General features: G+C 38.3%; 1 protein-coding gene across 3 annotated transcripts in view; it reads left to right on the top strand.

The window, feature by feature from the left end:
• The window catches only part of SH3KBP1 (SH3 domain containing kinase binding protein 1), a 239,903-nt gene that overhangs the window by 194,782 nt on the left and 23,564 nt on the right, over positions 1 to 21,557 (top strand). For all 3 annotated transcript variants that reach the window (XM_086767422.1, XM_086767439.1, XM_086767432.1), the window contains 4 exons: positions 10,269 to 10,370; positions 14,327 to 14,378; positions 18,207 to 18,287; positions 20,630 to 20,792. In XM_086767422.1, the coding sequence (XP_086623548.1) occupies positions 10,269 to 10,370; positions 14,327 to 14,378; positions 18,207 to 18,287; positions 20,630 to 20,792 (398 nt within the window). The remainder of the gene's footprint in view (positions 1 to 10,268; positions 10,371 to 14,326; positions 14,379 to 18,206; positions 18,288 to 20,629; positions 20,793 to 21,557) is intronic.

A 21,557-nucleotide genomic window follows, 5' to 3' on the forward strand; every position in this document is an offset into this window, starting at 1 on the left:
CAGTGATTGCTCTGTGCATTTTACAATGAGGGTGGTGAAACAATGGAAGAGGTTGCCCAGAGAGATGGTGGATGCCCGATCCCTGGAAACATTCACGGCCAGGCTGGATGGGGCTCTGAGCAACCTGATCTGGTTGGAGATGTCCCTGCTCCTGCCAGGGGAGTTGCACTAGGTGACCTTTAAAGGTCCCTTCTAACTCAAACTATTCTATGATTCTATGTTAGAATATGGAATCTGTCCATATGCAGAGCGCTTAATATTTTCCAATTCTTAGGGCAGTTGTTAGGCACTTAATTTCACCCTCACTCTGTTTATAGACAGTTACTGGAGCATGGCCCTTTCACCAAAACAATTCTCCCTTACAATTCTCTCTTACGACATCTTTAAGTGCTCATCCTGATGCAGGAGGTAATTGTCCAGAGCAGTTTCTTTAGCTGAGCAATTGCCAAGGAGAACTCAACTGGGTAGGGTTGTGAAGGAAAACAGCTGCTCTGACGGATGCAGGAGGCTCCTAAAGGGATGAAATTAGTAAGTGCTATGCACAACAGTCTTGCCAGTGAGTTGAGGCCGTGAGCAGGGGAAGGAGCAGGAACCGGATGGTGTGATAGAGGAGGATGCCAGCTGATACTTAACTGAACATTTTGCTAGGTTGTGGTGTCACTAGGGTAGAAACTTGTCTGTTGCCTGCATTTGTTTCTATGGGTTTTTTTTCATTGCTGAATTTTTCTGTACGCTTTCAGTTGCAAACAGCACACCGATATTTTACAACTTTGGTTACAGAAATAGGTAGAGGAATTAGAAGACTTTCAGTATGAGCAAATAGGTAGAGAGTATCACTCATTTTTCCATATTAAGATGAAATTTTGGGTATTTTTCACTCTCTGGGTAAAAAAAGAGTGATAATATTTGAGGTGATGAAAAATAAAGCTGTTTGGCCAAGAAAACAGAAATTCTCAAAGTAGAAGTATGGTAGCGTAAGGTTGTCTTTGAAAGAAGGGAGGAAGTTAGTCATATTTCATGATAGTCATTCAGGTAATTTTGGTTTTCCTTGACTGACAGCTAAAAGCTTTTATCACATTTTTAGAAATGAATTTACTAATATAACAATACAAAAACTTCAGGTTATGCAGGGAAAAATACATGATCTGGTTTAATAAAGCATTAAAATGCCTTTCCATCAAAGCAACACCGTGGATTTGTGTTGACACTAAGTATTTGGTCATGCAGATGCCCCTATTTGGGGTTTTAATACAAGATACTTTGAGCGTTTGTAACTTCTGCAACAATCTAACATACAGAAATTGAAAGGAGTACAGGGAGTAAACATCAAGTAATGTTTTGCTTTAAGAAAGCTTTTATGATGTTTTGTCTTTAAAGAATAGCATGTGAGCAATAAAAGCAGTTACTGCTCGCCTTTGGAAATAAATAGGAGTTGCCCTCAGAGAGAACAATACCATAAAGGATCTTGGGGCATGCCCTTTTCTCTTCTGAGATAACCATGAATTATTCAACACATCTTTGGCCAGACCTAATAGCCATATTTAATCTGCTTTCTGTGTTCTTGCCCCCTACACTGTGCTCAGCACTAGTTTTTCCCCCGGGACCTCCCGCCTCCTTAGCTGATTGAGAAACCTGCTCGTACCAAAGCTGCTGATTTAATACAAGAAATTATTCTGTGAAATGTGCAGTGCTGAGAGTGCAGTCTTACATGGCTGATGGTAGGTGTCTGCTGAAAGGGATGGTTCTGCTACTACCCTCTTGCCTTGCATCCGGCCGCCTTGCCCACAGGACACGCAGGGGCGTGTGAGTGGGAAAGGGTGGTAGGAGGATGGGGATTGCCCCTGCAGTCAGCAGCCTGCTGAGAGATTGGCCCTAACCTGAAACTTTCCTCTCAAGGTTTCACCTTATGGGAATGAGAAGGTTTGGATTTTTGCTGGATTTCAAGGCATGGGATGGTAGCCGGAGTAGGTCCTGCAGAATGAAACCTTTTTGACCTGCTACTAATGTGTGTGGCAAGTGCGTGGAGTAAAACTTATGTCATTGCATAGAAGCATGAGTGTTTCCTCATATAAATGATATAAAGCAGTTATCTAAAACTTGTGGGGACACTGATGGTCAAATAAATAAATATTTTAATTTTCTAAAATGTTTTGATATACTCAGTAAGTTATAGGAAAAACAGACTGTGAGTAATTGTCCTCTCCTTCTTCTTCTTGCCTGAAGGTTGTCCTTGGCCAAGACTTTTAAATGTTCGTGAATAAAAGTTTAACACTTACTTGTATCTTGCAGCATTTCTTGGCTGCTGTGATTAGCAATGGGGCATTAAGTAAGGTCTATGTAGAGATAAAGCCTGACAATATATTTAATAAGGTGCAGCTCACATTTCACTGATGCCTTTAGAAACATTACTGAAACACAAATGTTTGAGCTGAGCACTTAAACTGTGAAGCCTGAGATTGGTACAGGGGAGAGGGGAGCAGCCTGCGCTTGAATGATCTTGCTGTTAGTATATTTATAATATTATTTTTAAAAATATGCACTATAGTTCTTTTTTCCTGTTCTTATTGTCACTGATTGCAGTGCTACAGCAGTGCCTTCAGGGAAGGGGATTCTGTTTTCCTGAGAAGTCACAAATTTGAATTTTGACAAATGGAAGTTCATGCCAAGTTATGTAGGTGAAGTGGCAGGATCCCCCATGCGTGCAATGCTTCAAGATTTGCGTCATTTGAAAAGAGTTAGGTTTATCTGTAAGTATGTTTAATACAGCCAAGCTAATCTAAAAAGGTGACATATTTTAAGATAAGAAAGGAAAGAAATTTTTTTCTACCCTGTGCTTACAAAAGATATCACTGAAATGCTGAGGCGTCTGGAAAACTGTGATTATTGCTTTATGTGGGCTTTAGGCTCACTGCTTAGCTTCATCCTTTCTTTTATCCTGAATGTTGGGTTCACCTGCTGGTTTGATGGTATTATCTGGTCCAACCTTTTCAGGGTAGGGAGAGCTATTTAAAGGGAAAGTAAAAATGCACATACAATGCCAAGTAATTAGTAATTGTAATTAGGCCCCTGGTCCTAAGATGTCTGTGATGTAAGTAGTAATTGCATTAAGTAATCCTTCAAATGTTTTGTTCTGTGTTTTTATCATCTTTCTAAATACAGAAAAATGTAATTACATAAATATTGTATCTTGACTCATCAGAGGCATAAATTATGTTTGTTACTACCACCACATTTCGTGTTTATGTTGGCTAATTTAGTTTTAAATTGAGTATTGTAGTGCTGGGGTTTTATGACGTGGAACATTTATTTCTCCGTGATATTCTGTTGACTGAACATTGCAAGTGAAGTGAAACCCCAGAAGAGATTGTTTTGTCCAATGAGCAATGTCATTTTCCTGTTTGTACAAATATTTCATCAAAGCATTTCAGCTTCATTACTGATTAAACTATTTACTCACAGAGTTTGAAGTCAAAAGGTTAGATCTAGCCTGAATTAGATTTAACAGACAAAATGTATCTGATATGCTCGATCCTCTACCCTAACATCCTGGGTATTGCAGGTCATTCATTATTCTCAGCCAGTTTCTTTTCTGCAGGGCCAAATAACTTGGACTGATTCTTGAGCAGCCTGTGTCTTCTGCAGAAGTATCTTCTTGTGCCTTGCAGTAAAAAACACTCCCTGGAAAGAGCAGTGTAACCACAGCTCAAATAATGTCCCATTTCTGACAGTCTCTCCATTTCCTTCCATACAACATTGACATGGTGAATTCTTAGTAGAACCTTGGAGCTTAAGGATAAAGAAAAAAAAATACGTTTGACTTCTTAAGCTTTAAAAGATGCAGCTGGCATTATCAGATACATGGTTCCCTATGGCTTGGACATGAGATCTGACAGGAGCTGGGAAGGATCCATGCAGGATTTGAGGCTTTTGGGACATAGACTGAGGACCTGAGCAGGATAAATCCCTGGGTTAGGGGCCAAACAGAGCCAGACTGGGAGATTTCCTCTCATACTTTTCTTCCAGTATTTCATAATCCAGGAGTATTTGCAAGAAAGTGTACGTAAAGGCAAAACAGGTGTTCTCCAGGAGTGCCTAGGAAGACTAATTTATTGTCTGTTGGACTGTCTCTTTAATCTAAATTATCTCGGGTTAGGTAGTTGTTGAGAGATTCATTCTGCCTTATTGCCAGATATTAAAATGAACATGCTGCCGAGGAGCACTTGATTGCTAACCAAATGCTTTAAATCATAGCCATTTTGTTCAAAAGTATTTAACACATTTTGCACTATACTGTAAGGTCTCAGTCCCAGTAACTGAGCTTAATAAGTAACTGTCCTGATTTCAGCTGGGATGGAGCTAGTTTTCTTCCTAGTAGCTGCTGTGTTTTGGATTTAGTATGGAATTTGGAATTTGGTATGTGAAGAATGTTGGTAATACACTGATGTTATTAGTTGTTGCTAGGAGATCAAGGACTTTCTCAGCTTCCCAGGTTTTGCTAACGTGCAGGTGCAAGAAGCTAAGAGGGGTGTAGCCAGCACAGTTGACTCAAACTGGACACAGAAAGTATTCAACACCATAGACGTCATGCTCAGTATGGAAGGGGGGTTGGTAGATGGACAACTCTCTCGCTCTTGCTCTCTTTCTCTCTCTCGGGATTGCTCTGAGGTGGCTCCCGTTTCTGTTTTATGATCATTGTACAGGACAGGCTATATTGATCATCAAGTGGTGAGAAATTGTGCATTTGTATATTTTATTGTCCTATTATTATACATTAATATATATATTATTATTATTATATTTTTCTTTGCTGTCCTAGTAAACTGTGTTTATCTCAACCTACAAGTTACTCTTTGTTTCCACCTCTTAGTCAGCCCTACTTATGTATTTCCTGTATTTCACTTACGTTCAGTTACAGTATGGAAAATCTGGTACTCCAAATGAGTTCTTGTCTTTCTTATCTTATCGTTGGTTTGGGATTTGTGTATTGTTTTCTTATTTTCTGTTGTTTTAATATTTCCTTCTGTAAAAACAAATGTCTGTTTTTTCCAGATGGTTCCCTCTCACAATTTGCTTCACAGCTTGCATATCTCACTTCTGATTACGTGAAGGATAGTTCTCTCTCTCTTACTCTTCATGTCAAGAAGAGGACTGGTGTTTTTTAGTTCACCTGTGTATACACTTAAAATTGTTGGCAACATGTTGACAAAAGCTAGTTGTATTCTGGTTTTCTGGCAGTTGCCATTTCTCTCACATCTACCCATTCCTCTTACAGTATTTTCTGACTTAGATAAGAATTTCAGCTCAGGTTGATATATTAGTAACTTATATTTTGTGTAATATTTATTTCTTATGAAGTTTTAAAATTCCTCTAAAAATTCCTCAGCACCTCTGTCTTTCTCATTTTCTGTCCAAATCTTCACCTTAAGACTTATAAGGAAATAAATATTGCTAATAAATCCAGTGTATTGACTTTATTATCACTTATTTGGGATCTGGTGAGCTTGGAATTAGAATGGATCTTGATTCTGCAGTAGAAGAGATTTTCAGTCCTTATTTTCATTTTGCCTCTCATCCCTCCTTTTGCTTTGTTCTCTAAAAAGTCATTTGAATTATATTAATCAGAGGCAGAATTTTGGAACAAAGCTACGTCACTGGACATGAGGATAAAACCAAGATTTGTGTTTCAATGAGAAAATGCTAGAATTTCCCTCTAGATTTTTTGTTTTCTCTGTTTTGTAAATCTGCCTCTGCCTGAACAGTAAAACCAGGCTTGGCAATTTGAACTGGTAGGGAATTTCCCTAAGGTATTTGATTGCACTGTCATTGCAATGAGTACGTGAGTACAGTCTCTGAGTCAGGCTCTGGTAGGAGCTGCTTTTTACAGTAGCTAAATGTTGTCCCAGCTAACACCTACCTTGCACGAACTCTAGTATCTGTCAAACACAATTTCTACTTTTCTGCCATGTCTTAGTTTTCAGGTTTGTAAATAATTTGTTTTCCTTTTTTCTTTATTTAAACTAAGATGCATTTTTAGTAACTGAAATAATTTTTTTTCATAAACTCTTGGCATCTTTCAGCGTCTGCTTTTTGCCTGTTTACATTGTTATGAGTCTGGCAGGATAACACAGAGATAAAGCAGAGATCCACTTGGTTTGTTAATAAATTTTTGAATATTGATACTGGAGTGTATTAGCTTGACAGCTTTTGTATAAAATCTCCATTTTGAAATTACAGCCATTTTGCTGACCTTGGTTGTGTGAAGATAATGTTTAATAAGACTGGATGATTAGTATTGCATGGCTGATGGAGATCTAGAAGTAGTGGAGTATCTTTTGCTCAGTGTTCACAGGCAGCCACATTCTTTTAATCATGTTGCCTTGACTGTGTTTCATAGCTCTGTCATTTGTTCCTACTTGAGGCAGGTTGTGGAGCTGTAACTCAGGAATCCTTGTATGGTGGTCTGTCTTGTGATGGAGACGTACCTGCTGCCGGCATCATATGTGGGCTTCCAGAGGTTGCTGAGGCACAGCGAGCCTGCAGTTTTAAGTGGTAGGAGGGCACCACCACTGAGATTTTTCACTTTTGCTCTGTGACACAGAAGCCTCCTCTGGCAAATAAAGTAAACGAGAAAATTAAAGAGAAACTGCCTAAAGATTTACTTGCTGTCTGAGAATCCAGTGTGGTGATTGGCTGCATAACCCTGAGAGACAAGCTGGGGAGGAGAAAAAGCCAAACCTGCAGCTGTTTGGGATTAATGAACGTGTAACACAAACAGCGGCTTCATGAAAATAAATGAGCTTTAAAAAAAGCATTGAATACAAATTCATGTGTGTTAATAAAATTAAGAAGTAAGAGTAAGATTTGTGTTCCTTAGGAGCATAAAAACCATTTGACCTAAAAAGAATATCTGTGATGTCGTGTGCTGTAGCGAGCGCTAAGCTGTGCTATCAGTCGAAGCACAAGCTTTTCATCTCTGGATGCTTGAATTATTCTTAATATTTTTCTAAGTCTAAATTGGGTCATAAATGTTTTGGCAATTTCAGAATAGCAGCATAGGGAGTGGAGGGCATTATAAAACACGCCATGTGATAGAACAGTTGAGTGCACTGATTACTAGGCTGCGCAAGGAGATAGAGCCAAGTGGGAGGGTGCCTTCACATCAGGAATGAGGAGCGCTGGCTCTGTGGTAAGAGCAAAATCCTGCACAGCGCCTGCTCGTGCCATGCATGACTAGCTGATTATCTTGGTCCTTCATGGAGCCCTCTATTCTCTCAGCAAGTATTTTGAAAACATCATCTAGTCAAGAATCGTGCTGTTCTCTAACAAAGGCCTGACAGTCTAACAGAACCAGTAAATACCTCCTAAATAACTTCCAGGAAGGTCTAGAAAAGGTGAGTGTCCTTGGTGAAGGCCACTCAGCTGAAAAGAAGGGAGAATACAGGAGAAAAACACAGATTGAGCATGAGAGAAAGCAACCAGAAAGAGAATGAAGGGATTGTTCAGTGCCTGTATTTGTAGATGAGGAACACATTACATCAGAGTAAACTATTGAGATCTGAGGCAAAAAAAATTACCAAAAAAAGACATGATGCATTTAGCTTGCATATTTAGTTAGCACATACTTTATCTCAGGAGATGAGGTAGACTAAATAAGCTAAATAAAAAGCCTAAGCCAGAAAAATAACTAAAAAAACCCCACAAAACATAAAAGCAATTATCTTCTTTACTGCTGGTCTGTTTTCTCTGAAATACCATCCAATGTTTATGCGCTAGAACCTACAGAAAAATACCAACAAGCACAGTCATTGTGAACAATATTTTCAAGACTTCTCTTGGTATTAAGTATACCTCATTAAGTTTACTTGCATTCTTCTCTCATCCCTGTAGCAGCTGAAACAAATGATTTCATGGAAATATAACAATAAGGCCATTTTGCTTACATTTATTTTCATGCAATCTTTTATTGCCTATTCACATTCAGATTTTTTTCACTGGATCCTGTCCCCTATTTAAACTGCTATTTACTTCTTCTAGACAAAGAAATACTTGTTTCCTCTTACGTTTTTCCCTCCATACGTTTGTAGTGTGTGCATGATTTATAAACATTTATCTTCAAAACTTTTCTAAGTTTTACAGGCATGGTATGGTTGTTCCTAGGCAGATGGAGACCAGAGTGGCTGTATTTTAAACTCTTTGTTCATTTTGGATACTTACCTTAAAAAAAAAATTCAGATCTGACTTTTAGTGAATATTTAACAGTCTTTTCCCCTCTACACGTGCTACAACAGTGACTGATGTGAGCATGACATTTTTAACCCTAGAGCTTTTACATGTACTGCACAACAGGTATGGTTTCACAGACAAATTATGTAGATAAACATACACTTCCAATTAGTGCTTTTAAAGCTATTTTCTTACACCACAAGAATGTTAAGATTCTGAACCCCTTGATCTAGTGCTGTTTCTGGAGGGATGTTGCCTCATACCTTATATGAAGCTTGTAGAATTTGGCCTGTTGCATTTGCTTCTGTCCAATTTTTCTAGCTTTGTTCTCCGTGAAAATGTATATAATTATCCAGTGCGTGTTGTTGCCTCTCCCCTTTTCCTAACCTACCTGCCCACTCTTCCCTACTTTTATTATATCCATACCCCTCTGTTCCTTCTTGTCCCTATATTGTGATGCTCCAGATGCACAGCTTTTTCACTCTTACTTCACTGAAAAGCAAGAAGAGACAGGTGATTGTAGTAAGTCAGCTTTGTACACTGTCATTCTTTTTTCCACAGCCCAGATAAAATCTTTGCAGGGAAAGAACGACTCAGTTTCTGCAGCAGAGTGATGGAAAATCCTCACCACAGGCCAACCTGTAACAGTGAGGATGCCCCGAGTTAGAACTGTTAGACTTACGTCAGTACCACCAAGTGTTCAGAGAACACAGCTACTAAATTTCAACTGATCTTTTCTGAACAGAGGTGAAATGTGTTTTTTGACAAGAAAAAGTACTTAATGAAATCTGTGAGAGTTTCCACAGGGTTGGATTAGAAATGTTAGAATAGGAACATCCAACATGTTGAACTCTTGGAGCAGTTCCAGTGTGGCTCTGCTACCAGGACAGCTGGATATACCGGGCAGGTGCAGATGGTTTGGTCAGTCCAGATCTGTAGCTGTGGAAAGAGTGATGCTGCAGTGATTGCTTAAGGCTGATGTTGCTAGATAATGTGGGATCCCAGGTGTAAACCCAACCCTATTTAGCCCTGCCTGTCATAGAATGGGGAGATCCCTGATGAGTTTTCATCATGTCCAGCCCATGCACTGTTTGTGGGATTTCCTTTTGCCTTATGTCTCACGTGTGTAATTTTTATTGCATGGCTGTGAGTCACATGAAGATTTAGGGCTACTGCTCAAGAGGATAGAAGGGTTGGCCAGCCTGGTGCTGAGCCAACTGCTAAAATTGGCTGAAATGGTTTTAAGACTGAGCACACAATGGGTGACTTGCCCATAATTGTGTTTTGGAAAACAGCTGAATTGGTTCAGCTACAGCTTTCAGAGAAGTACATAGAAAATCTCAACTGGAAGTGTTCTCTTTATTTAGCAAACATAAAAATAAGTGAGTATGAATCTTACCATCCAGGACTCAAGGAACAATTGAATGTTCATAATTTAGACTCGCTGAAGTAGTAGTTTACTTATTGTGAGCATTTAGCTGTACTTAGTTTTGGTACACATACCACATTGTGCTGCTCAAAAATGCTGCAGAAAAAGGTGATGCTTGATACTGATCAGGTGTATAATGCCTTCTTAATTGGGCTGTGATGAAATTTAATAATCTCAGAAGTAATTCTAATATGTCAAGGTTTTCTTAAAAGTATGAGAAATAAAGGAGCTTTTTAACCTCCTGGGATAGAAGATGTTTAATTAAGTTATTGTCTTTCTCGAAAATGAAGTCAGAGAGAAGTAGTATCATACATGCTCAAAATGCTTACTAGTTTAATAGATTAAATGGTGAAATAGTGTTTTGCTTTAGACACAGACAAGCTCTTGAGCTCTTACAGCATGTTTATAGTTCTTTCCTGGCTGCTCCACATAATAATGTAATATGGGGTCATCACTGAAGTTTTTATCTGGTAGATTACCCTGTTAACCTGGCACTCCAGTAAATTGTTATGTTCTAGCAAAAAGGCAGGATGTAATGCAAAAGAGCACTTCAGCACACAAAGCTGTTCAGCGCAAAAGCACATTGTGATTTTAATGTTATTTTACTGTTTTGTAGGATTGCATTGATGTGGGTTGGTGGGAAGGCGAACTCAATGGCAGACGAGGTGTGTTTCCGGATAACTTTGTCAAGCTTCTTCCTTCTGATTTTGAAAAAGAGGTAAGCAATGTATTCTTTCATTTTCACTTTAAAATACAGAATGAAAGTGGAGTTGAAAGAAATTCTTTTTCAGATACGTTATTTTGACAAAGTTTTACTTCTAACTTAATAACAAAAAAACATTAAAGGAAACAAATTTCTGGGTTACAAAGCATCTGTGAAGAGAACGTGTGAAACTCAAAGTAATATTATGGAGTTTCTTTGAAGGGTTTGATTGGCCCGTCCACTCAGTCCACCTCCACTACATTGTTCTGAAAGCCCTCTGTCCTGCATCCTAAGTTTGAGAGAGAGGGACTACAGGTCCATGGGTAGTTTGCTGAGTCAGGTGATGCAATGACGACCAGAATTGTTAACTCTTCTCCATTGTTTTTGTGGTGGAATAAGAAAAGTTAATGTACCACCTGCATGCTGATTGCCAGCAGTCAAGCACTCTTCTAGATTGAAAAGGGTGAAATTTCAACTGTGAGACTTGAAAGACAACAGTGAGCTTTTGGTATCTCAGAGCCATGCTTCTTTACCTCTCAGAATTATTAAAAAAGAAGGTATAAAATCTATGCAGCAGCTTTTTCAGCTTCTACTTATTTGAAAGAGATGGCGTTGTTATTTGCCAAACAATCTTTAGAAATCCTGCATCTTTCTTGAAGAAAGTAATGGATTACTTCCCTCAAAAGTCGATTCCATTTTTAGGAACCTTTTCCGTCATCAGGGGGATATTACGAGCTTGCAATCAGACTTTTGATGAGTATTTCACAGTGACAGCATAAGCCTTCTGTGATAAAACTGTGGCTTACTGACACTCAGCTTCAATCTTTGGCAATAAAGTTGGGTGCCAGAGGCAAAAATTAAATAACTTGGAAAGCTTAATAAAGCAACTGTTAAACATCTCACAGAAGCTAACATGATAATTACTGAAAATGAAGGTAGAAGAGCAGCAAAAACTGTGGGAGATGAAAATGCAATTCCAGACCAGAGTGGATATCCTGGCTTTAGGCCTAGTAATAAAAGAAGGTGATTTCCAGAAGAGACAGAAATCATAAACCTTAAGACATAGTGAGCCTATTATAGAAGAAAAAAATCTTTACTCCTATCCATTTTTTTTTTGTTGAAATTTATTCAGTCTTTTTGAACTTATAAATTGTGTGTCTTTAAGTGTTTTCTTTTCTTTGGAGTACAATGAATATAACTTGTAGCATAAATTAAATGTTCAGGCACTTAGAAATTGCTGCTAGGTTTGCTGTAAATGTGAAGAATAAAATTTTATTAATTTTAAAATGGCACAGATTTGGCCAGGTGAGTAAGTAACTGGTATGACTGTAGACTGTCTGTCCTTGTTTGAACCAGTGCTAGAAGGGAAGGAAATGGATACTTTTCCATGGGTTTTGTCAGACATTTTCTGATGTGATTCAGAAACGTTGGATTCCATCCCGTGGTCTGAAAGTATTTGTTGCAGTAGTTCTTCTGCTTGTTGAACAAAAGCTTGGATCTTTTCCCATCTCCTTGTTCAGTCCCCAATTTTCCAATCCTGATTCTTTTCCACATATGGCTAGTTGTCCCAGGCCCTTTCTGCCTACTCCCAGTCTCCACCTCTCAGGTGGTCTCAATTACAGGATTTTCCCCTGAGCTCACTACCTGAGTCTAAATCACCATCTGGATTTACTTTCCATCCCTACCCTCAATTTTTTCATCCAGCTTGTTTTCCTCTCCCTCCTCACTCTTTGTCCCTGCTCTGTAGTTTTGTTCTCTTCTTGCCACCAATCTTGGTTTCCTTTCAGTTGTCTTCATTTCTAGTCTGTCTCCATCACCTTCTCGGTTATCTCATGCAGCCACAGACCCTTGTAATTCCTCCTTGCTTCTCCTTGTTTATCTCAGCAGTCTTAAGGCTCCTTCACACTACCTTTTTTTGATCTTTGTCTGCCTTTGTGAAACAATGTATTTCCCTCATCAACTTCCAGTTAAAGCCTCTTTGTCAGATGAATCATAGGATCCTTTCTCCTTTGTGTTTGTCTACATTAGTATTTTAGTTTTAATCAAGAGCGGAATTTCTAGTGAAGCTCTCACTTGTCCATCTGCACTTACTATGATTTCATTTCCCTCGAAGACAGATCTCGCGGGACATGAGCTAGACTCCTTTCAGATGAGAGCTAAGCCAAAAGATGTGCTAAAGGAGTGCACCTCATACATTCCACCTGCTGACATATGGATAGTCAATGGTATCAGGCTCACACCACTCCAGAATAGCGCCCCAAATGTGTATATTGTGCTGTTGGATCCTCAACAGCAACTATTTAACTCTGTAGCCATTATTAAGCAAACCCCCAATTGATATCACAAAACCTTCATTGTCCGTGTCTTCTTTCCTTTCCACATTTTTCAGCACTTCTCTGCATTTAAACCTTGAACCATATTTCCTAAATTCATGCAGAAATGTCTCGGAGAGTGTAAGGAACTCACTGTTCATGGACAATGGTCCATGACAGCCAGGCTAGAGATCATTCTAAGCTCCTGAGTTCTTGGCCGCAGCTTTCTCAGGTTAATGACAGGAGGCGATCAGGTTAGGATAAGGTGGTAAGAGAAACCTAGGCTGCAGGATGGCAACTTCAAAGATTTAAGCTGTTAGGCTTGCTCAGTGTGTGCAAAACTAGTGGTTTTTTTTCTCCAGAGATGAATGTATTTGCTAGATTTGAGAGAGATCTCCAGGAAGGGTGAGTAACAAGGGCTGAGGCTTCACAGAAAACCTGCTCCCTGTCGACAGTCAGACCAAGACTTGAGAGTTCTGGGACAAAGGCTGAAGTAATTGTTACAAGTCAGCAAAACAATTGATCTTTCTTGCAAGTAGGTGAGACATTTGGCAGATATATAGAAAATAACACAGGGGGAAAAAGTCAACATGGGTTTGATAGAAAATATCAACAGTTGGTTGATGTTTGGCAAAGCTATGCATCTCTGGAAACATCATCTTATAGGTAGTTCCACAGGGCAATATCCAGTGTTGCATAGCCAGCAAGGTAGTGACAGTGATTGTGATCAATCTGTAGCAAAGGAAATAAGGACCTTCTCAGAAAAAATGATGGACATATAAAGAAAAAAAATATTAATTTTAAGTTAGGCTTTATTATATATATATTTTTTTTTAAGAGTGAGAGTTAAAGTATGTCATTTGTTTTGGCATTGTGCTCCATTTGGTTTTGTGTTCATTCCAAGATATATACGGTGAATGCCAGTATGGTGTGTGTGCATACACACACATCGACGTAGAAGGAAAGGCACTCCTCCCCTAGCCTGCAGGTGAAGAAAAATGGTTCTGGCACTGATTTGGTTTCTCAGCCATACCATCACAGATCTATTAGGAAAATGGTCATAGCAGCGAAGGTAAAAGTAAAAAGTACAGATTGTTTGGAATAATTTATTTCATTTCACCAAACTTCTGAAACTCTCATAAGTGTATTTCACAATTGGAGCTGTACATGTATCATAGTGACTGAATGAAATGTAACCTTTGCAGCATTTCCTGTGCTCTGCATTTTTGCCCCATTTATGAGTCTGAAAAAATACACTTCAGGTTTTGCTACATCTAGCTGTTTAATTCTACTTGGTTTTTTTCCAAAATGGCTTGGAATATTTACAAGATTAAATTTTAAATAAATAGGTTTCTTCACTTGGTTAATCAAGGGTCATGCATTTCTCTAATCTTAGGGCACATAAACTGGAATTTTTTTCTGCCTCAGCAGGACATTTCAATTGCAAAAGTAGAAAAAAACTCATTGTATTTGTTAATGTTGTTTCCTCTCTCCAAATTCATTTTAATGAAGTTACTTCCGGGAAAATGTGTGGTAGATCTGTAGTCTCAAGTCGTGTAATTATTATTGTTAAGCAATGTATGATTAACTCCAGCCTTTGTATGAATGAGATTTACAGGCATTTACAGCAATCTGTTTTCTTCTGTTATTGAATTTTAGAGACCGAAGAAACCACCGCCTCCATCAGCTCCTGTCATCAAACAAGGATCAGGTAAGGTGCAGCTGATTTTGTACAGCACATGTTAGTGAGCACATCTCTGTCTAAATTAAGTGTATTCAAATTTATACAGAATTAATCTGTATCAAAATTGGTAAGCAGGAGGTGTCTAGACAACAACTAATAAATCAGAATCAAATTGCAAAAAGATAACCTTGAAAGACTGTGGTTTGCTTTTTAAATGTATTACAGGCAACCATCTGCACCATTTTAAAATAATATATTTTGGCCCTTAAACATGTTAATTTGGAGCAAGGTTGATACTTCTGTTTTTAAAAGCTCTCCAGTTCCATTCCTTGACTGAAGTTGATTGTGTGCCTGTCTTTGCATTATAGACCCATTATGTTGGGGTATAAGACCTGCAGGAGGAAACTGCTTTCACTTTACACCTAGAGATCTCATTTATTCTAGAGACAAAGAGGTTTTTTGTGTATCTATAAGATAGTGTCAGAGAACTTTGTTGTAGTACAGTGGCCCCATCTGAGTTGCAATCTACATCTTACCTATCTGAGTGAATGCTGGAGCTGGCTGTCCATCTCTAGATTCTATGCCATGGTTAGATTCATGGTTTTCAGTACTTTTTTAGCCATCAGTTATAAAACTCAAAGGAGTTATCTCGAATCTGGTTATGTAGATAATGGTGTTGCAAATGTATTAAGGGGCTGATTACGTTTTCCAAATGGATGAGTGCTAGCAACGCTGATTTTAGAATATGTTAGACTGAATTGTGTATAAATAGAGAGCTGAAACCACTTTTATTTGTAGTTTTAAAATGACTGCTCAATACAAATTTTCAAAAGTGCCTGTATGATTTATTTTTTTCTGTGAAACTTGGAAACGGTTGAAGTGTCTATGCGCTTGACAGTTCTGACCTCAGAAACAAAATTTCTGTTCTGTTCATGTAAAATCGCAAATCATGAGGCATGGGATGATCTCAGAGTTTTCATTTGTATTGTAGTTGTGGTGGAAACTTAACTATGGCTGGAATTCTTTAATCCCTTAACTTCAGTAAGTTTGTTAAAATTCTGCAGCAGCACTACCACTTTCCCCGCTGCTGGCGCATGTTAAAAAAACAAAACGAACACGTCCAATCTAGCCAGATTATTTTTCTTGTCACTGTGGTCTGTTCCAGCTTTCAGTGCTTTAAAAAGTAAATTTCCCTCTCCTACAGTCTTGATCTACTAGTAGAAGAACAAGTTACACCAGTGTACAATTTACTGGGAATCAATAGGCTATTATTTAACTAGTTTGAATTTGTCAAGCAGTTCTTTGACTACAGAATCGTGACTATAAATATTTAGTTTACTTATTGATGCCCATGGTTTATTGTTAAGACTCCTAAAAACATAGATTTGCTTTTAAGATCAGTGAGTAGCAGTGTCCAGCGAGAGCAGTATAACTTTGCCATCTAGTGGCGGTTGCATACTAAAGATGTCTTGGTGACAACTGGCATCATAGCTTAACACGTTTCTATAAAACATTATATGTATTTCAATTTATACTCCTATAATTAAAGAATAATACTTTGTACCAACGCATTAGCTGTGTCACCGTAGCAGGATATTGTGCCCATTTTCAGAAGGAAAAATGGATGCATAAAGATGCAGATAATTTGATTAAGGCCATCTAAGTCTGTGGTAAAGCCAAAGCTATTGTTGTTATTTGTTTTCATACTCTGTCTTTGACAAGTCCTGGCTGATTATGCACAAGGGTTTCTTCTTATATGTATTTAGAGGTGAAAATCATCCTGTGTTTATTACCATCCTGACTTCCTCTGCTTTCTCAAATTATCACTTTGCCGAGATAACACTGTATTTTACTACATCCCTTGTCAGGCCTTACTGTTGATAGTAGGTAACCATGTTTCTGCATATTTCACCAGTTATAGTGTGATGAATAAATTGAGAACTGCCAGTTGCAGCCTAAATAATTAAATATCGTTATCTTCTGATGCAGAGTGTAAAATCATAGCAGAGAATTAGAATTGGTCTTTGTAGTACAAGCGGTATATAGATAAAGGAGTTTGTATTATAGCAGAGCTGGAAGTTTGGCTGCATTTCCAAATTCTGCACAGCAGCAGACTGCCAAGGGTGTATATGCTGCGCTGCTTTACAAAGTAAGGAGGAAACTGGAGAACCAAGTTAGGAGAGTGGGTCTGTTATGTAGCGGTTGAAAAGCAGTAGGCATTTCACTGAGTAGCTGGGATAAGCAATACAACCGCTTCTAGACTGGAGAGTGGGAATACTTTGTTGAGTCCCTCTAGGAGCTGGGATGGAGGTCACCAGAGCTTCCTTGCAGGTGACCTTCTCCTGGCAGCTAAGGCAGGATCAGGGTGCCTGCCTGAGTACTGATTAATTTGGGGGTCACAAACCGGTCACTCCCACAGCCTGGGAGCTCCTAAGTGTTTGTAGGCTCATTGTTTTATACATGGCTTGAGAGTGTCCCTCTGTGTATTAATGATGACTGTTACTCTTACTGTAATTAGATCTATAGACTTGTGTCTCTTTTTTGCTTGAACACACTAGTACGTCCAGGATTATCAATATGTTGATTTGTGCTTTGCATAACTCATGTTTAGAAAGGCTTTAATTGGTTTCTAGCAACAGTTTCTCCTCTCAAGAGTGAAGTATTTTTCGTAGAATCATTTAGGTTGGAAAAGACGCTTAAGATCATCGAGTCCAACTGTAAAATGGCAATTTAGTATTATTTATTGACATGATAAGTGATACAAGTGTTGCCTGTCCAACAGCACAGTTATGTAGAGAAACAATGGCTGGTAATCACCACTGATGAGCAATTTGCACTGATGAGTACTCATTTCTAGGAACCAGCTGCAGAAGAGAGTTGCAACAGCGCATTCAGAAAATGTAAATGTGCTGGAGACCTGCATATAATAGAATAGATTGAAGCAAAAAAATTGCCTTGTGTTCCCTGCCCTGCCTCCTCTGTTTTTCTTGGATGTCATCTACTGTAATTTTTATTGAAATACTAACAGTGTTACCTAAAGCAGTTTTCAACACACTAAGTTGAAATGGCATTAGCACCTAGCAGTTAGCCAATGCAGCAGAGCCAATATCCAGTAAAGCATTTCTTATAATACGGGGACTAGAAGTTTGCATCTTGCGTGTGCCAGGAAATTTTTGCAAAATCTTCCCATTGTTGATGCCACAAGTTCCCGTATTCCTTATAGCAACAGAAATCAGTATGTCAGAGTGTCTAGTAGGGAGGCAGAAGAAGGCAGAGGCTTACACCTCCAGGCCAAAAGCTGTCAATTAAAATAGTCATGCAGAATACTGTCAGTACGACAATTCTCATCCTTCTAATATGTGGAAGTGAACAGCTAGTACTGGAGGTGAAAAAGAGGGGAATTTTAACTTAATGTAAAATAAGGCTTGTCTATTCATCTGTATTAAGTATTCTCTTGGCAGAAATGCCCAATTAATTGATTTATTCCTAATGATTCTCTGCGCTGTTGAATTGCTCTTCAGTTAAGTATGTCTACAGTGCTAAAGGGTCTATCCACATTTAACAATCTGTAGTTATTGAATTTTTTTTTTTCACAGAGTGGTCTGAAGGTGCCTATTCTTTTGAGGTGCGCTCTTTGGAAACTGTGAACTTGACTGTGAAAACATAAGCATCCAGTTGCTTTTTTCTCATTATGGTGGGAGCAAATACTTGAAACCAGATTATGTTAGTTTTGGCAAGACACTTTCAAATTGGAGAATTAAAAAAGCCTAAGAAGTTGCAGAATTCAGTCTTATGCAGCCGTATATTCTGGTTTCTTGACTTGCTCAGAATTCCAAATTTTCCTTTCTTTGACAGGTACTACAGATCGAAAGCATGAAATCAAAAAGGTACCTCCTGAAAGGCCAGAATGTCTTCCTAATCGAACAGAAGAAAAAGGTATGAAATGTGCAGTCCCTGTTTTCATTAAATGTATTGCTTGGATGTTTATTTCCCACTCTGATAGATCTGTGATGATACGCATTTTGGAAAGGATCTCATTGTTGCTTTTGGACTAAATTCATGGTATTCAATTGTACCACTCCAGAGCTGTTAAGTACTTGTAGGCTCAGCTAAAGTCAAGGGGAGGTATGTTCTCAATACATAAAATGCTGTTTAAAGCTCTGTGCTCAGTAAAACTTAGCTCCTTGATCAAGTGAGATACCCCAGATTAGTGCATACTTTTTTTTTTAACATCTGTATGCCTCAGTTCTCTAGGTAAAAACAGGATTGGTGGTTTTCTGGCCTCACAGAGAGGTTTTGTGAAGACATAGTCATCAATGCTTATGAATCACCCTGTTGTAGTCACAAAAGTCATAGGCAAACCTGTGAAGAAATAAAAAAATTCAGTCTTCAAAGACAGGTTTGAACATTGAAAGAAATGGAGCACGGTACCACACAGAGCGGTGACAAGCAAATTAAACCTTCAACGGTTTCGTGGTGTTCATTGTATGTTCTGAATAATTTGGGGGAAATAGTTATACCGGTTCTCTAATTGAAGATAGTGTCAAGTTTCATACATTCAAGTGGACTATTAGATTGTACAGTCAAGTTTATTTATGGGATTTCTTAACTATCAGGTATTTGAACTTGCAGTCTTTTAAAAAGCATGTATATGCACAAGACTAAATGTATAATATGCAGTTATAATTTAGTGCCACAACATTCAGACTTTGCACCAAGATCTGTTTCGGGATGTATGTGTTAGTGATCTGACAGGTGTTTTAGCACTTTCATCTACATATTTTACTTTTGCATATGTGCACTACTTATTGTGGTTATCTTCACAATAAAACCCTTTGCTTTCCATTTTTGGATTTACAAAGCCAACTGTCAAAACTGTGAAGGAAGTTTAAATATGTTACTGTCCCAGGGTATAAATATCTGTAACTTTTCTAAATGTTGAAAAGAGGCCATAGGAGTCATGCCTGGAGTATCGAGGAGTGGTAGGAATTGTTCAGTGTGGTGTGGCAGCAGGGGTGGCACAGGAACATTCTTTATGCTGTGTGTTGGTATGCTGACTAGCTTGTCCTCCATGTATAGTTTAGATTCTTGCACACCATCACAGTATAAATTGTCACAGGAGTAAATGTGTAAAAATTACACGATACACTGGAAAAGCTTCCGTGTTACAGAGGACTCAATGACTGCATCAACTGAAAGTGTACTGAAAAAAGGTACATGCCTGGGAACAACAGTCACTTACTGGACTATTCCAAACCCAATGTGGATTGTGTTTCTGGTGTTTTATTCCACGATCTTCTGAGACTGAAACCTAAAACCCATTAAGCAATACCCTTTAACATTTCCAGTACCTCTTACCTGTGTACAGAGGTGTAATATTCACGATACAGCATAGACAGTGTTGTCAAGGGAATTGGGACGTTGACATAGTAGGATACAGAGAATGAAACTGTGGTCTCTTTGAGAGTTTTGTCCTTTGAGGTGAATCAGGTTTCCTATGGTGTGGCAAACATGTTTACATGTTTGTCTTGTATTATGAATGTAAAGCCTATTATTTACAAGAGTTACGTTTTTGGCATTGGATATTAGTATTGTGGCACTTTCCAACTATGCATAATCCATCCTGCAAATGATCCGGTTTTTCACTGGCAAACTGAAAAATTCAGCATATAACTCTGAGCTTAAAAACCTGAATAAAAGGTGTGATTTTTTCCAAGGCATTTACATGCTGCCAAACATTGCTAAATTTTAATGCTTATATTTTCATTTAACTGCAGTTCACTTGAAACACACATTCCCCCTCCCCCCCCGGAAATTATATTTCACTGTTTGTTCAAGAGATGTTAAGAATATCCAGCATAATTATATTTGTGACCTTCTAACTTAATATTGTTTCATATTAGAATTTGATATAAGTTGTGCTCTTGGGAAATTGTTACATATGGTATGGAATTTTTTGCCATTTTAACTTTTACACTCAGAAATCAGTAAGTTACTAAAATAAAAAACAACATTCCCATTCAGACACTGCACACAGATTTCAGCCATGAGGTTTTATAGGCAGAACAGTCAGGCAGGGCGAAGAACTGGTTTGTGGTAAACATGTTATTTCAAATAAAGAATGATTTAGGACAGAAGTGGAAAGGAGATAAGCTTTTTCTTTGTATACAGTGTCTCTACAGTTGAAGAGCTCTTGTTTAATTGTAGACTTGTGAGTGCAAATGAATTCCACTTAATAATATCTGTGTTCTTTTTTTCTGGAAATAATTGATTTAAAGAAAGATCAGAGAGAGAGCAAAAACAGTTAGACTTGCAGAAGCCTTCAGTTCCTGCTATACCTCCGAAGAAACCTCGGCCACCCAAAGCAAACTCTGTGAATAGACCTGGTACCTTGCCCCCAAGACGACCAGAAAGACCAGTGGTGCCTGTGACTCATGCAAGGTATTGTTTTTGCTCTGTCTGGTGCTTTTGGGATTAGTGGAATAAACACACATTTAAGGAATTTAGATTTTACAGTTAAAGTCACAATTTATTTCAGGGTAAACTGTATTTAAAGAACAAAAATAAGAAAGAAATGTCTTCTAGTCATTGGGCTCAGTCATAACTGTCTTCTCAAGATCAGTATTAGACTGTTCATTACTAGTTTATTTCTGCTGATGAACACATTGTTACTGAAGCATCATAGTTTCCACTGTACATATATGGGGAATACCTGCATTAGATGTTGACTTTCTTAGTTTACCTCAAATTATTCCACCTTAGCGAGGGCACTAAGTCAGTGCAAAAGCTTGGATTGTACTGAGGAACAGCATTAGACAATGCACATGTCAAATACTGCCAGCTTGGTTTCAGTCTGTCTTCTTTGATCATTTTAGATCAATTTTTAGCAAAATACATGTGTCTTCATAGAATCTTCTTTAAACTGGTACCACTGCAGAATACTGCTGTCAAGTATTTATGCTCTAATGTTGGTTGTTATTCTATAGTTACATGATGTTCTTTATCAGAAGTGGTTACAGCCTTTAAGGAGCACTGGGAGATTGGACTTGCTAACACAACTACGTGGCTACGTTAGTCATCAGCATCTGGGTTGTGCACTGTAGACTTCCTTTGTGCATAGTGGATAGAAATAGGTAAAAAATAGAAAAAAGAGGTTACCTAAAATGGGCAAGCTGCACATCGTGAAGAAGTACTAGAATATAGGCA

This window comes from Chlamydotis macqueenii, chromosome 1 (genome assembly GCF_036417535.1).
Source record: "Chlamydotis macqueenii isolate bChlMac1 chromosome 1, bChlMac1.mat, whole genome shotgun sequence".
NCBI classification, from domain to species: Eukaryota; Metazoa; Chordata; class Aves; order Otidiformes; family Otididae; genus Chlamydotis; species Chlamydotis macqueenii.